Source organism: Dendrobates tinctorius, unplaced genomic scaffold (genome assembly GCF_039654945.1).
Source record: "Dendrobates tinctorius isolate UK_male_01 unplaced genomic scaffold, ASM3965494v1 ptg000070l, whole genome shotgun sequence".
Taxonomy (NCBI): domain Eukaryota; kingdom Metazoa; phylum Chordata; class Amphibia; order Anura; family Dendrobatidae; genus Dendrobates; species Dendrobates tinctorius.
Genome location: NW_027361738.1, coordinates 69,312,001 through 69,329,995, shown reverse-complemented (window position 1 = coordinate 69,329,995; position 17,995 = coordinate 69,312,001). Strand labels below are relative to the sequence as shown.

Sequence of the window (17,995 nt, the reverse complement as noted above, 5' to 3'; positions counted from 1 at the left end):
CAAACCATGAATATAAAGGATGGAAATACCCATTTTATCGTTTATATGATTACTATTTATACAATGTATCACAAGAGAAAAAGTCTGCCTTCATAAAGGTAAAGTACATGGCCTTGTATCTTGTGCCGTAAGGGGAATATTTATAAACAGTGTAAAGCCCGATTTCTGGGATTTGCCGTAGAAACTTGGCATGACCTTCTCAGCCGTCTTCTATAACAAGGCTCCTTCTGTTACTGAAAGACAGCGCTCGCTAAGCTGACGAAAACTGCAAGGTGTCTGCCAGGATCTAGCGTTACCTCGCCACTCGCTGGCCAAAAGGTAAAATAAAATTGTAAAATGTATGTAAATATTGTCTATAAGAAAACTATACTAATGGTTCCAGGTATTTGGGTTTTTCTTTTACTTTTTTTGGGCAGGGGGGACAGTAAAAAGCAAAATACAACTTTTTCACAGTACCTCACTCTGAAGTTGTGTCACTTGCTTTGCAAGTACCGTGTCTAATGTTTCTGGCATCATCTTGTAAAGAGAGTTGGACAATTCTTTCTTGCTGGCTTTCTTGTACTTTGTCTGGATGAAATAAAAAAGCGTAAATTTCATTGGCAAGGATTAAAGGGAATAGACACATTTGACATGGAAAAATATGATTTTTACATATGTCAGTGGTTAACTTAAAGTGGAAAATTGCACTAAATTTCCATCTGGAATTCTAGTTCCTTCAATAATTAGCAGACGCCCCAAAATGCAGTATTCAGCCTTATCTAAATTTCAGATTTTTCTCTTGCGGGAGTGTCTCTCCCAGCAATATAGGCTGTATGTGAGCTTTATGCATATCCAGGGTGCTGCTGTGTTCAGGAGCTTAAATATCAGCACAGCTTCTATCCTGCACTTACGGTATTTCCTCTTCATGTGCTTTCCTTCTTTTCTATACATTTTTTTCTTTGCCTTCCTTTAGATATTATCTCACCTATCCATACTGTGGAGATCTTTGGACAACCCCCTTCCACTATCTCTAACACTGAGAGAAGGCAGAAGGAGAGCAGAGAGGAGAGCCATGAAAACTCATGAGCAGGACGGTTTTGTCACATTGCTAAAGCAAAAAGATAATTAAAGAACTTACAGACGTGTAAAAAAAAAATGACTAATAAAAAACAGCTTCTTTGATAAGTAAAATAAAAGTGAAAAAGAATCATGGAAGTTTACATAATGGTGACTTGTGCACAGAGTATGTATGGAGAATTACACAAAAAAAAAAGATTTTCTATCTATTGTTTAGGGATTGTCTGGCCTTGTCTTGTGTGCTGTCAAGATTCTCTGGTGCTGGCGCCCTGAGCAGGCAGTCATGTGACCGCATGTGTGAGATTTCCATGCTTCTGGTCACATTCTGACTAGACATGTCTGGTCGCACTCGATACACTTTCCGTGAGAGATACCATGCATGTCTAGTCGGAATGTGACCACATGTGTGTAAGTTGGATAATTGCAGTCATGTTCCCGCCGCCACTAGAGTATCCTGACAGTGCGTACTGTGATTATACACATAGAGTGACTATAGATGTGTACCCTAAGGCAGGACATTCCTTTTAATATGAGAGAAAACATGAAAAAAATTCATAACCATTCAATAACGGTTTTAAAAACTTCGTCTTTGATAGAAAAACATGGCAGCTTTCTAAAAAGACTCCCAAATTAGATGGTTTCTTTAATTGTGCCCACCAGTGAAGACAAGGATCAGACATGTTGAATATCAACATGCCCAATCTTTTTATTGTATGAGTAGATAACCGGCTGCCAGAGCTTTCAGTCAGTGTTTGACATCTTTCTCTCCACTAAACATACATGAATGCTCCGCCAAACCGAACATGTATGTGAACGGAGAGGCCGGGAGGAAAATGGCTCAGACAACAGTCACCGAAACATAACGGCTACAGGTCTACAAATAATAGGACGGCGTGGGGGACAGTGGGCGGAACAAGTTGCCATGCCCGAATGTTGTGTCAGAGAGCTCTATTGTGGGGTTTTGCTATGGGGTCCTCCCTGCTTTATTATTGTTGGTGCCCTGAGCTGATAGAAACGCGCGGTACCACTAACACAAGATATACTCAATTCTCAAAGTATACGGCAGTAAGAAGGATCACATGTCAAAACAGGCGACGACGCTAGCAGAACAGATGAAGGGTCTCTAATTTCTACTGTCATCATGAATTGTGGTCACACACAGCCGTCCATGTCTCATCCTCATCACGTTGCAGTCATGGAGCAGGGTTACATGGGTATAACAATAAAACCAGCCTGTCTGTAGAGATCCAGCCTGGAAATCAATTACTGGTCCCTGTGTGAGACGTCATTAAAGCTCAGGACGGAAAGATAACTATTACTGGAGATAGCTGCAGTTGTTAGGCATAAATCAGAAGAACGAGAGCTGCGGTCACATGTGCCGTGCTATCCGGTGTGTGGCGCAAACATGGACCGCGCAGCCGACTGCACATGGACGTCAAAGTCATATTCATTAATGGGTGTAAGGCACCAATTACAATGCTGACGGCAGCGCACGAGGTCTGCAGAAATATAATGAATACAGATAGATAGAGAGATAGATAGATATGAGATACGGTAGATAGAGCGATAGATATGAGATAGATGGATATTAGATAGATATTAGATAGATAGATAATAGATAGATAGATATGGGATAGATAGATAGATGATAGATAGATAGATAGATAGATAGATAGATAGATAGATAGATAGATAGATAAATATATTTAAGTAATATTATTTAAGTAATACTGGCTGCCTCCAGTCTGATCTTGCACCCCTCCCTTTCGGCCTTGCAGGTGCCGCAATCAGCTCTACCAGCCAATAAATTGTAGGCTGAGCCCAGTAGTGACATGTTTCTCCAAAGTTGTAGGCTGGCGGCCGAGAAGTGGCTTGTAGTGCAGAGCAGGGACCCATCAGAGGGAGGTCACCTTGCCATGATTGATGGGCATACATGAATTGGTCAATTTGTGCACTAAGAACCATATTTTATTCATCTATTACTGTAAGTAAAAAAAAAAAATTTATGAAAAATTTTTTTGGGAAAACTTTGCTAAATTGAATGTTTTTAATGTTTTTCTGTGTTTTCGCATGGCCTAGATTCATGAAAATGTGCTCCTGTGTTTTTGTTTGTCTAGATAGATGATAGATGAATGGATGATAGATAGATAGATAGATAGATAGATAGATAGATAGATAGATAGATAGATAGATCAGAAAACTGCTTGATGAATCAGCCTCTTTGTATTTTATTTTAATAAAGCTTCCTAACTGGTTCTTCTGCTCATTCTACTAAATTCAATATTTTATCACAATTTTGTGCTCAGTTATCAAATATTGTGTAAAACCATCTCAGTAGACATTGCACTAGAAAAAAATGACTGTTACTTCTTTTTCGATTCTCCAACACATCCAAGTTCACACAATTGCTAAATGAATCTCACCTCTGAAATAGAGTCTGTGACGGCTTTCAGTTTAGCCGTGTCAGGAACAAACTCATTCCGGCCTTTGGATTTTTTATATTCCTCTTTATAGCAGATCTGCAAAACAAGATCAATTCACTAGAAATGAGTCAATGTCATGTAAGGGTTAACAAGTCAATAGGCTGTGATCTATGGGTAAGTCCAGCTGTAAAAGTTGAATTCATCTGCAGCACCACCACAGGAGGAAAAAAAAGTCTCATTTTAGCTAATAAAATCCACTGACACGTTAAATGTGTTGTCCAGCCTTGGTTCTCAAGTCGCCAGTCGGTGTATGTGACTGCAGACTTGTGAATCAGGCACAGAGCGCAATGTTAGGACTCTCCAGTGCCAATGCTGTCGCATGACCACAAGTATAAGATTTACATACATGTGGTCACATGCCGACTAGACGGGAATATAAGTGAATTGAGTGAGGCTGGACACGTCTAGTTGGAATGTGGCCAGAAGTAAGCAAATCACATACATTGGGGGACAACATGCTGTGTTGATTCCATCTCTTTTCAGTGACTCTTTGCTCTAGCCCAAAAAGGGAGATGCTGAGTGGAGAATCCCTTAAATGGGTTGTCCAGGCTCAGGGATCAAGGCTGCAGTCACTTGTGAGCCCTCACAATATGCGCACTGGTAAGATTATCCAGTCCCGATCCCGGTAGCAGGCGGGCGCATGAACATAAGTACGAGATTTTTATACACGTAGTCACGTGCCAACTAGACGTGCATAGCCTCGCTAAATACAAGTGACTTGAGCGAGGCCGGATACGTCTAGTCGGAATGTGGCCGGAAGTATACAAATCACATTCTTGCGATCACTAGACCACCTGCTCCTGGAGCTGGAATCCGGATAGCACACACAGAGCGACAGCAGACCTGAACCCAAAGCCTGGACAACCCCTTTAAGTCTCCCAGAACTGTGAACCATCAGGTTATGAACAGAAAATGATATAGAGCTGCGTTTTTTTACACCTAGTCTCCAAAAAAAAGGACAGAAAAAAAAACACTATTTTACCACAATTTTGTAAAAAACTTCAGCACAATTGCAATTGTGTGAACATCCCTACCAAGATTGTGTAGAACACTTTTTTATTGAATTTGTCAAAACAGCTTTAGCTTTGACCTATTTTTCTAAACAAAACAAATGTGCATTTTACATATAGTTTCTAAATGTATCCTCCACATGCTGCACACCTCAGTACCCCAAATCCTGGGTTCATTAATAGGTTGATTAGACGATGTACTGGATGGTTTACACGGGCAGATGTCAGCCATAGCGAATGATGATTGACAATATATTTTGTCTATTCCATCCTTTAGAAATATAAGTAGAAATAATTATTTTTGGGACATTTATGGTTGGCTGAGATTTCTGAGCTTTTCCATCCACTTTATTACTAGTTAGTTTATACTGTTAGTGAAGCTTTGCATTGTCCTACGACCTGTAGGTGGCAGTGTTGCCATACCAGTCTATGGATGGCTTTATATTATGGGCATGAAAGACTTTACACTGCAGCTTCATACAGTATTAATATACACATCACATGGAAATTAATGTAAGTTCACTTGGTAAATCATCTTTAATATTTCTCCTAATTATATTGCTAGTTTGGAGCTGTGCTGCATTTTCTGCATGTTCCTCCCATATTCTGACAGCGATAACATTTTAACACAACATGCGGCTTTTTGCTCTAAAAAGCACAAAAAAAGCAAAAGTAAAAAAATTAAGAGAATTTTTACATTTGTGCAAAAATCATGACACCTCCCATGTGTCATTTTGAAGAATTTGGCTCAACATGGCAATGAATACCACAAGACAAAAAAGAAGTGTTAATTCAGCTCATCACTCCTGTGTTAAAGATAAGTATCCTAGAAGATAGGGGCATACAAAGAAATCATGGGGCCCCATTGCAGAAGTTTTAATTGCCCTCACTCCCCTAAAAAACCATAATATCTGGTGGGGTCACTGAAGAGCATATCTCAAAACTTTGCAGCCCTTACAAAGTCATTTTCCTCCTATTGAAACCAATAGATCGTCCCTTCATTGTCCCCCATAAAGTATGATGCCAAATATAGTGTCCCCCCAAAACACAGTTTGATGCCCCCACAGTGAATTCTTCCACAGTACCCCCCACACATGGTATGATGACTCTACTGTACCCCCCTCCTCAAACCACCCCCGGTAAAGTATGGTGACCACCAACACCATATGATGCTCCAACTGTGATCACGACACAGCGCTCCATATAGTATAATAGCTTGCATATAGTATAATTGACCCCACATAGCCCTCCAAACAATATAATATCCTCCACATAGCTCTCCAAGCAGTATAATAGCCCCCACATAGCCATCCAAACCGTATAATAGCCCCCATGCAGCCTTCCAAATAGTATAATGGCCCCCACATAGCCCTTCAAACAGTATAATGGACCAACATAGCCCTCCATATAGTGTAATGGCCACCACATAGCCCTCCATACCATTTTATGACCCCACATAGCCCTCCATGCAGTATTATGGCCCCCAGATAGCCCTCCATACAGTATTATGGGCCCAACATAACCCTATATACTATATTATGGGCCCCACATAGCCCTCCATACAGTATTATGGACCCCACATAGCCCTCCATACAGTATTATGGGCACGACATAGCTCTCCATATAGTAATATAGGCCCCACATAGCCCTCCATACAGTATTATGGGCCCCACATAACCCTATATACAATATTATGGGCCCCACATAGCCCTCCATACAGTATTATGGGTCCCACATAGCCCTCCATACAGTATTATGGGTCCCACATAGCCCTCCATACAGTATTATGGGCACCACATATCCCCCCATACACTATTATAGGCACCACATAGTCCCTCACAGTATTATGGGCACCACATAGTTTTCCATACTGTATAATGGGCCCCATATAGTCCTCCATACAGTATAATGGACCCCATAGAGCACTACATACAGTATTATGGGCACTACATAGTCCTCCATACAGTATTATGGGCACCACATAATCTTCCGTACAGTATTATGGACACCACATAGTCCCCCATATAGTATTACGAGCCCTACTTAATCCTCCATACAATATTATAGGCACCACAGAGTCCTCCATAGAGTATTATGGGTACCACATAGTCCTCCATGCAGTATAATGGGCCCATATAGTGCTTCATATACAGTAGCACTAAGAGAACCCCATAGTCATCCATGCAGTATTATGGGCACCACATAGTCCTCCATACAGTATTATGGGCATTACATAGTCCTCCATACAGTATTATGGACAAAACATAGTCCTCCATCTAGTATTATTGGCCCCACATAGCCCCTCCATACTGTATTATGGACACCACATGGTTTTCCATACTGTATAATGAGCCCCATATAGTCCTCCATACAGTATAATGGACCCCATATAGTGCTCCATACAGTATTATGGGCACTACATAGTCCTCCATACCGTATTATGGGCACCACATAATCTTCCGTACAGTATTATGGACATCACATAGTCCCCCATATAGTATTACGAGCCCTACTTAATCCTCCACTCAATATTATAGGCACCACACAGTCTTTCATAGAGTATTATGGGTACCACATAGTGCTCCATACAGTATAATGGGCCCCAAATAGTTCTCTATACAGTATTATGGACACCACACAGTCCTCCATAGAGTATTATGGGTACCACATAGTCCTCCATGCAGTATAATGGGCCCATATAGTGCTTCATATAGCACTAAGAGAACCCCATAGTCATCCATGCAGTATTATGGGCACCACATAGTCCTCAATACAGTATTATGGGCATCACATAGTCCTCCATACAGTATTATGGACACCACATAGTCCTCCATACAGTATTATGGGCACCACATAGTCCTCCATACAGTATTATGGGCACCACATAGTCCTCCATACAGTATTATGGGCCCCATATAGCTCCCCAAATTCTCTCTGTTCACTACAAGCTCTATACAGCCAGCAAAATAGAAGAGAAAAGCATAAATAAACCCCTTCTGTCTTTTCCCCAGAGTCTGGGCTGTTCCTGACATCTGGAGCAGAGACCTGACTTGCTCCTTCTAGATTGAAGGATCGAGAGTTTATATCCCACGCTATTTTATACAGCCATTCTAACATGGGTTCTCAAAGTAAGATCAACTGCCTCATCAGTTCTAAGAGGTCTATTTAATACTGCAGTAACTCGTATAGTTAAATCTGGTGCCCGACCTCCTTTTATTTTACGTTAAAATTCAATAATGACCATATAAGCCTAACGTCACATTGTAATGCTACTATGCAAAGGCACAACTTGAGCGATTCACTATTGGGAGCACAGTGCTCTCCTACATGGAGATTTTTATTTGACGCAGAAATAAAAATATATATATATTATGTTACGAGGTACTTTAGATGCTCTTTCTATATTCTGGCAGCTCGTCAAGACTTTATTATCTGAGAGAAGAGATGCAGCTTGACCTTGAAGGTACAGACTTCTAGCTATAGGCAAGCTGCATTATTAAGCACAACAGATCTTCAGTTGTATACGGTACATTTAAAGGGGTTGCCCACTGCTATAATTAATGTTATAAAAACTGAGTGTGGGATTTTGGCCAGCACTACAAAGTCTGGTAATTAAAAAATAATGTATGGTTTCAGAAAACAGCGCCCTCTATCTTGCCATCTCATAGATTCTACGCTTGTGAGCAGCGCCCTCACTCCTTTTAGTATTTGAGTTATGCTTATTCTGTAATGTCTTTATTGTCTGTACAAGTCCCTCTAAAATTATAAAGTGCTGTAGAAAATGTTGACGCTATACAAATAACAATGATTCTTATTATTAGCTGCAGAGGGTGCGAGCACTCACTTGCTTCAGTGCATGCTCGTGTCATTCAGTGCCGCCACCCGCCCACCTCACAGTGATTTTACAGTGGATCTACCAAGGATGGAAAAGTGTCAAAACATGTACTTTAAGGGGGAAAAATATAGATATGTTAACTTACATATTTCTAGAATTGAAGAAAAGGGCTAAAAATATTGGTGGGATAACCCACTTTAAGAATTGCTTAAAGCAAAATTCCTCAATTTAAAAGGGTTGCTCACCTTCTTTAATGCTTGCTGGATAGATAAAATACCATAAAATAAGCTGATCACTGCTGGAAACTCCAGTGATCATGATCAGCTTCAAGAAAATCTGCAAGCAAGTATTCAAATTCCTTGCAGTGCCTCCACAGGAAGAAGTTAGTATTACAGGGTGCCCATTAAAAAACAATAGGCGGTTGCCGTGCTGCATTGATATAGCACTTTTTGTAACAATTTGATGGAGAACTAAAAAGAGGGACTTCTTACATGCCTTAGCATGCCTTGCATACCTTAGTGTATTCTAAACCAGACACCGCATTGAGGTCATTACTATATATTTCTTTTAGTTTAATAAATGGCTAAATCTTATGGATATACCTACAAAATAGGGGACTCATTGTAAAAATAAAAATCATACCTACTTAGATCTCCTCTCTTTTGGATCTCTTTGTGTCTTCTATACCTTAGCCCGTGGTCTTGAAAATATCTCCATATTGGTCGTTCGTCCTAAGGGTGCTTTCACATTGCGCTTAGCCACCTGTTCAGTGGCCTCATCAGGGTTTACGTCTGAACCCCCCGCAAAACGGGCTTCGGATGTATGCGCTGACGGGGCCATAAACTATAATGGTGCGGGCAGAGCAAACATGCGCTATGACGCACATCATTTTCAGGGAGTCTGCGCCTACAGGAGTCGGACACTCAGACGCAGTCTACTACATCTGGGTGTCCTCATTCAGTAGATGTACCCTCCCAAAAATGATGCATGACAGAGCGCACGTTCGTTCTGCCGACATCATCACAGTCTATGGCCCCACCAGCGCATACGTCCTAATCCCGTTTTCGGAGGGTTCGGATGTAAGCCCTGACGGGGCCACTGAACGAGTGCCAGAACACCTTTAATCTCAAAATAGTTTCACAGGCAGCAAATACATCAGACAATAGTGGAAGAAAAACCCATTCACTTACATCACTGATATATTCGGTGCATTTTTTGGCAAATTCCACGTTTCTGTCTTCCAATACAGGATTAGGGAAAAACTGAAATAAAAAAAAAAAAAAACGCAATTAAATTTACTAAAAAATAAAATAACTAGACTAAAGTCGAAAGAAAGTAGAGGGATAGTTTACCTTTTCCTCCTCATCGCTGTCATCTGCCGCGGAGTCAATGATGATTGGAATTTTCATCTTTACGGAAGGTGAAAAAATGTATGGAAAACTGTAAAAAGAATCCAAGTGAGCGTCTCGTGTACTGAACTGAGGCAATGACCTGGACTGAAGATGGTGCCTCCTTGGCTGTACTAAACTTATTGAGGGCTCAGCCGTATATGGTGCTACATGCCTCTTATCTGAGAGGTCTTCTGATAGAGAGAGAAGAATAGCTCAAGTGGCCGTCAGTTACATTGTAGCCAGTCCCTGATAATATATATTTAGATGGCTGACTACACCAAAACCTCAATAACATCTCTGTTATATAAACAGTCCGGTCCCCAGTGCTTTTAATTTTTATTTTTTTGTGCAAAATGACATGAAAATGCTCCACGAGAAAAGCTCATATCAACCAAATCAAAGAGACTTTCCATGGAAAGATTGACACATCTGTAAACGGAACTGTTTCAGGCTTCTAAAATAAAAAAACACAATGATATCACCCATGTTCTGTTGTCTAGTTAAGGCCAGTTAGTGGAAAATGGGTTGTCTAAAATGGACATCCCCTTTTAGGCGTCTTTTACAGACAGATTTTGCAAAGGATCCACCTGAAAAGCACCCTATAAAATGATCGTAGCGCACAGTGATGTCAAAACGACATTGCTGTGCACAGGATCAGTCTTATGTCACTTTCGGGGCTGAGAAAACATGAAGGGGTTAAAAGAAGTGACATGCTCAGGCTTCAGGCGGCTTATGTTCTCTATACTTAACAGTTTAGAGTAAGGCTATGTGCACATGGCGTCTTTTAAACGACAGCCGTTGCCCTGGGGAAGCTTCACCAGTGGCTCTGCCATCGTTCTTGTGGCGGATCTGCCACCCGCATCTTTCATTCAAAATTAAAATATATAGCACAGGTAGCTTCCAAGCGGAAGTGGAAGCTGCCCAAAGAATGAGCATGTCACTTCATTAGCGGTTAAAAGAAGTGACATAAGCCGGAACATGTGCACCCCCATCCCCCTCCGATAGGTCAGGTAATAAGCTCTGCCAACCACTTCCACTATAAGTGTTATCAATTTCACCAAAAATTGCCAACAAAAGTTAAAAAAAAAGTTGTGTACTTTAGAGGTTAGGCTCAGTAGGGAGGGTGTTTTCATTAGATAGATATGGTATCATTCATTGCTTGCAGACCACGATACCAGAGAAAAATAGCGATATTCCCTGACATCTTATACTTTAAATGTCAATCCCAAGGACAGTCACAGAAACTAATATTATTTAAATATAATGGGGGCTGTTTGGTTTCAGTTAAGGTGTGCAGCATTTGGCGGATACCCCCAATGGAAGCTAAATAGACCCCATTATAAAGGGATACGCATGATGGTTTTCATATTCGTCATGAAACAACAGTTTGCAACAAAACTGATGGTGGTTCAGATTCCATATTCTTGCATGGATAGTGGCACTAGTAATGTATTCATGTACTGATGGTGGTTTTGGTCTCATATTGCTGTACTGATAATAAATGTGGTTACATCTTCATGTAGTGATGGTTATTCTGATTCTGTATTCATGTACTATTGATGACTCTGGGGATGTATTCACAATTCACATAGTGATGATGGTTCTGCTGCGGTATTCATCATCATCATTAGTGCATGAATGCATCACCAGAACTATCAACAGTACATTACAGTACATAAAAATGACACCAGAACCATCATCAGTAAATTAATAGGTCACAAGAAAAAACGTCACTGCATGACTACAGCACCAGAATCACCATCAGTACATGAATACATCACCAAGCGTAGTTCAGCAATCAATTGTAATGTCCAGTTAGGCCCATGTACATTCATATCTCGTGAACCTACAGTTCCCAGTATGTCTTTAGCAATAGTAAGGAGATGCTGGGAGTTGTTGTTATCAGTCATTATCGGACTGCGGGCCATACAGGAACCACAGTACTGACGAGACATAGTATCAACAAGTAAACGTTTACATCCACGTACCTTATAGGTAACATGTTCTCTAATTGGGCAATTTATTTCTTTTCACCTCCACCTTGTTCAGATGCCATGGTGACTTTTCACATCCACAGATCTTCTCTGCAGTCTTCCCTCTCCTCAGGTCTTCAACAGCACTTCCTGACAAGATGTACTTAAAAATAAAAGTGTTATTAAAATTCCCTTTGTATAAAAATAGCTGTCCATATTAGGACTTAAATAAGCCTACTATGGTATATGGCCTCTACTGTACACTGCTTACAGCGTTTTTGCTCCTGTGCCAGACAGCGCTGACATCAATTGTATTTGTGTCTTACAGACACATATACAATTGAGTGCTGGGAAGGAACAACAGCCGGGGTGCAGGCAGAGAGAGGGGTGAGCTGTATCGTTGACTGACACTGCTCTCCTGTGTGCCCGCACGCTGGCCATCACTGCTGAATGCCTGCGGCCGGAGGAAGGTGATGGGCAGCCGCAGGCATTCAGCAATGTCAGGGGTTTTCTTGTTCTCCAAAGCTGTGCCCCATTGGGTAGGCAGAAAGTAGAGCCCTAGGCAGGTGCCTTGTCCGGGCCCTGGGTGGCTGTACTTAGGTACTGGCTGATGACCAGATCATGCAGCTTCATATGAAAACCCCTATTATAATGTTGGCTGGACCATACCTGAACAGCACTTTTTACCTATTTTGTCCCCTCTATTTCCTGATAGATTGTAAGCTGGCAATCAGGGCCATCACTATTCCTTTAACTATTGAACTTTGTGCTACTTTGCAATGTCTTGTTGTTGTACGTGTCCCCACTCATTTGTAAAGTGATGCGGAATATGTGGCTGTTATATAAATAAAATTATTATTATTTAAAACTGTAGGCCCTCTGTCACTTGACCAGGCTTGGTGAGGTGTCAAGTAGCAAGTCAGTAGCAAATATACCAGTGCTTCAGTTTAAAGATTTGAAGGAGCAAGGAAATAATGGCATACATAGCACACCATGTACATTTTTTTTTACTTACTTATTGCCAAATCTGCACCATTTGACTAACAAATATTACATACAGACCTATTCATCAGACCACAAAATGAATACATACCACACCCTAGCATTATTTACACCACACTTCAATTCATCAGTCACTGTATGTAATAAGGGAGGACACTATATAATAAGGAACAGCACTTTATAGATTATTAAGTGGGGTCACAGTAAGTAATTTGTTTAGAAATTTCTATTGATATACTGTATGTTATATAAGAAAAAAATAAATAAATAAATCTGGATTATCCATTGTAGCCATGCTGTAATGATCTACAGAGTGGAATGGTTATGAACTTTTCAGAAAAGTATTTGATCAGCCATGAAACCAAGCATGAATGATAACACGAACTTCCATGGTATGCTCAGAGATAAGGCTGGTATGGCACACATCACAGAACTCGTTCAGATGAAGAACGGTCTACAAAAAAATAGAGCACTTGAGCGGTGAACACCACATTCTCTGTGCAGCCAGCAGTTCAGAGCAGGTTAATATTTAATGTGAAAAATAATCTTTCTGCTTAGACAGAACATTTTGAGAAAATCAGCTTAAAGCCGCAGTCTTTATGTATTCACACAAACCTGCCTACATTGGAATCTCAAAAGGCTTAATGAAGGAGTCGGGAATTATAAAAAAAAAGGGTCAAAAACAGTGCCACTCCTCACTGTGGGTTATGGCTGGTCCCTATTGGAAGGTAGACTAAAGATGGTGGACAACCCACTCAAATGGACCACCCACTAATGTGGAAGCAGCAAGTACAATATGTCAGTTTCAGTCCAAGCGGCTTTTTGTAATTCATTGCATTTCCATGGATGCAGGTGACTTATCAAAAAAAAGAAAAACCTACATTTCTCAGCTATATTTTTGAGATCCCAAACAAATAATCCCCGATCCTCCCAGATTAAGAAGGACAACAACTAATCGTGTATTCTTATTGAATTGTCTCCACAACCATTGTGTCCCGAGATCCAGAAAAACTCAGGTCCTTGCATAAATCACTTTAAAGGCCCCGTCTCACATAGCGAGATTGTTAGCGAGATTGCTGAAATGTCACAGGTTTTGTGACACAACAGTGACCTCGCCAGCGATCTCGCTACATGTGACACATAGCGGCGACTGGGCCCCCGCTGCGGTCTCGCCGATCATGCTCGAATGTCCTGGGCCATTTTTTGATCGTTGGTGTCCCGCTGGCCAGCATGCATCACTGTGTTTGACGTCATAACGACGAGCGACCTCGTTGTCGACTCAGAACTCACGCTATCGAGGTCTGAGTCGTCAGAATAGCTGCTGTGTGACAAGGTCCCAACGACCGCCGAGGTCGTTATACAGATCGCCGTCGTTGAGTAGCTCTGCCAGTTTGACATCTTACTAGCGACCATGTAGCAACGCATCAGCGATCCTTACCAGGTCGTACCATTGTCGGGATCGCTGGTGCGTCGCTATGTGTAACGGTACCCTAAGAATTTTATCTACTCCACCTGAAGAATCCATGACTAATACAGATAGCCAATGGAAACAAATTTTAAGTTGCACAAAGATGTACGAGGGAATTTTTCAACGCCCGAAGTTTTCTGCCGTCAAAATGTCACACAAAATGTGAGCAAAATTTGAAAAAAGTGAACAGGGTTTAGCAAACCGCGCCTGGCAAGACAAATTTACTATAACATACACCAGAAAACTGTCCTACATTGCAGATGAAATCTATCCAAGAACCTGGCTGGTGTAGATTTCATTTTCTGCCACAAACTAGTCCAAAAGATGCAGCAACTGCTGCTCAGCAATAAATCCTGCTCCATCTACAGTTGTGTAAGGGACTTTTCCTTCCTAGACACCAAGGTAGAGGACAGAGAGGCTCAGACAGGGAACTACCCATACTCTGTAAGTAGAGGATGGATTCTTGCTGTGCAGCTGCTGAAAGCAGATTCTTAGGGAGCTCGAATTAGACAGCTAAAAGAAGCGCTGCAGCATGATGTTTGGGAAAAAAGAAGGCAAAATAGGGTAATGAAGTACAGTGCCTACAAGTAGTATTCAACCCCTGCAGATTTAGCAGGTTTGATAAGATGCAAATAAGTTAGAGCCTTCAAACTTCACACAAGAGCAGGATTTATTAACAGATGCATAAATCTTACAAACCAAAAAGTTATGTTGCTCAGTTAAATTTTAATAAATTTTCAACATAAAAGTGTGGGTCAATTATTATTCAACCCCTAGGTTTAATATTTTGTGGAATAACCCTTGTTTGCAATTACAGCTAATAATCGTCTTTTATAAGACCTGATCAGGCCGGCACAGGTCTCTGGAGTTATCTTGGCCCACTCCTCCATGCAGATCTTCTCCAAGTTATCTAGGTTCTTTGGGTGTCTCATGTGGACTTTAATCTTGAGCTCCTTCCACAAGTTTTCAATTGGGTTAAGGTCAGGAGACTGACTAGGCCACTCCAACACCTTGATTTTTTGCCTCTTGAACCAGGCCTTGGTTTTGTTGGCTGTGTGCTTTGGGTCGTTGTCTTGTTGGAAGATGAAATGACGACCCATCTTAAGATCCTTGATGGAGGAGCGGAGGTTCTTGGCCAAAATCTCCAGGTAGGCCGTGCTATCCATCTTCCCATGGATGCGGACCAGATGGCCAGGCCCCTTGGCTGAGAAACAGCCCCACAGCATGATGCTGCCACCACCATGCTTGACTGTAGGGATGGTATTCTTGGGGTCGTATGCAGTGCCATCCAGTCTCCAAACGTCACGTGTGTGGTTGGCACCAAAGATCTCGATCTTGGTCTCATCAGACCAGAGAACCTTGAACCAGTCTGTCTCAGAGTCCTCCAAGTGATCATGAGCAAACTGTAGATGAGCCTTGACATGACGCTTTGAAAGTAAAGGTACCTTATGGGCTCGTCTGGAACGGAGACCATTGTGGTGGAGTACGTTACTTATGGTATTGACTGAAACCAATGTCCCCACTGCCATGAGATCTTCCCGGAGCTCCTTCCTTGTTGTCCTTGGGTTAGCCTTGACTCTTCGGACAAGCCTGGCCTCGGCACGGGAGGAAACTTTCAAAGGCTGTCCAGGCCGTGGAAGGCTAACAGTAGTTCCATAAGCCTTCCACTTCCGGATGATGCTCCCAACAGTGGAGACAGGTAGGCCCAACTCCTTGGAAAGGGTTTTGTACCCCTTGCCAGCCTTGTGACCCTCCATGATCTTGTCTCTGATGGCCTTGGAATGCTCCTTTGTCTTTCCCATGTTGACCATGTATGAGTGCTGTTCACAAGTTTGGGGAGGGTCTTAAATAGTCAGAAAAGGCTGGAAAAAGAGATAATTAATCCAAACATGTGAAGCTCATTGTTCTTTGTGCCTGAAATACTTCTTAATACTTTAGGGGAACCAAACAGAATTGTGGTGGTTTGAGGGGTTGAATAATAAATGACCCTCTGAATAAACTTTTCACAATTTAAAAAAAAATTAAACAAAGAAATAACATTCTTTTTTGCTGCAGTGCATTTCACACTTCCAGGCTGATCTACAGTCCAAATGTCACAATGCCAAGTTAATTCTGAATGTGTAAACCTGCTAAATCTGCAGGGGGTTGAATACTACTTGTAGGCACTGTATATCACAAAAAGTCATAACTTTGCAAAGCTGATTGATAATTAAAGGGCTCATGCAGACTACTGTATTTTTGGTCCAAATGCGTTCCAACAAAACTTCAGATCACACTTGGACTAATGTTATACTACGGAGTAGTGCACATGTATGATTTTTTCCTCTGGAAAAAAATTGCAGCACGCTCGAATTGCATCTGATATTCTGATTGCAATCGGCCATGCAAAACAATGGGTCCGTGGGAAAAAAAAAAAAAAAAAATCAGACTGCACTCGGATGTCCATACATAGTAACATAGTTATTAAGGTTGAAGGGAGACTTTAAGTCCATCTAGTTCAACCCATATCCTATCCTAACTTGCCCTAACATGTTGATCCAGAGGAAGGCAAAAAAAAACCCATGTGGCAAACAGTAAGCATCACATTGGGGAAAAAAATTCTTTCCCGACTCCACATACGGCAATCAGACTAGCTCCCTGGATCAACGCAATATTAAGGAAACTAGTGTATATACCCTGTAATATTATACTTTTCAAGACTGACATAGACTGACAGAATGAAGATGGAGACATTTTTTTCCATCTTCTCATCTGAAAAAATTGGATAACACTCTGATCAAACTCTGATCAGAGTGTGATTAGCATAATCGGCCCGATTCTCTCGGATGAGAGAAAATATTGTCGAGTGACCCTAGTCTAAAAATAAAAACAGTTTTAAAATTAGCACATCTTATTCCAGCAGACTATAAGTAGAAATACACCAGTGTTGAAAAATTTCCCCCATTAGTATCTCTAGATTGTTGATACCAAGATTTTTATGAAGAAGGCACAAGAGTGACACTAGGGCACTTCATCTGTAGCACATATGGCTAACACTGTATATGGGGTTACACTGTGGTTGTCACTATATATGGGGAAGTCTATGGATGAAAATGTATGTAAGAGCCCTGGGGCTGTCACTAGTAGGTTTGGGCTAAACAGTGCTGCCTGCAGTTTGCGGTATAATTGCAAAAATACCACAACCAAAACCCAACCTTCTAGGTTTTACTATAGGAAAGTAAAGTTGACTTTTTTCCATAGGTTAACATTGGGAATGCACCAAGGTTTTTAATATAACTTGTGGGTGCACCTTGTCATCATGAAGCTCTAGTTTTACTAGGAGCTGTTAGAATATGGGAAAACCGCCTAGTGTGCACTATTACCGGAGCGGTCATTGTGCGAGGTCCTGAGATTCACACAAAATCATTATACCTCTCACATGTATGGAGGTCTAAAACATCTGGAAATATTGCTTGATCTGGTTCTATGCATTGCAATTGCATTTTTTACAAACTTTTTACAAAAATATAAAAAGCTATTAAATGCACATAGTGTTTTATACCATAGTAGGGTTTACTACAAGATGTCAGTGTTAGGTTAGGGATACTTGGTGACTTTGGCTGTGACACAGGTTGTGTGGTCAAAGATTGCTATGTGTCGCTGCTCCAATACAAGTGATTTTTAGTGCCTAGGCATCCTATGGATCACTGGTATTGCTCTGTGATGTACCTACAACAAATAGGGATTAGTGATGAGCGAGTGTGCTCGTTACTCGAGTTTTCCGAGCATGCTCGGATG

General features: G+C 41.2%; 1 protein-coding gene across 10 annotated transcripts in view; it reads right to left on the bottom strand.

The window, feature by feature from the left end:
• NEBL (nebulette) overlaps nt 1-17,995 on the bottom strand; it is a 215,104-nt gene that overhangs the window by 68,520 nt on the left and 128,589 nt on the right. For 6 of the 10 annotated variants that reach the window (XM_073581843.1, XM_073581833.1, XM_073581837.1 and 3 more), the window contains 5 exons: nt 11,764-11,911; nt 9,737-9,824; nt 9,575-9,646; nt 3,480-3,575; nt 457-567 (listed from right to left, as the gene is read on the bottom strand). The exons of 2 other annotated variants lie outside the window; for them this stretch is intronic. In XM_073581843.1, coding sequence (XP_073437944.1) covers nt 457-567; nt 3,480-3,575; nt 9,575-9,646; nt 9,737-9,824; nt 11,764-11,777 — 381 coding nt within the window. In that variant the 5' untranslated portion in view covers nt 11,778-11,911. Of the gene's footprint in view, nt 1-456; nt 568-3,479; nt 3,576-9,574; nt 9,647-9,736; nt 9,825-11,763; nt 11,912-17,995 lie in introns of those variants that run through there. 2 more of the 10 variants (XM_073581836.1, XM_073581839.1) reach the window with 2 other exon arrangements.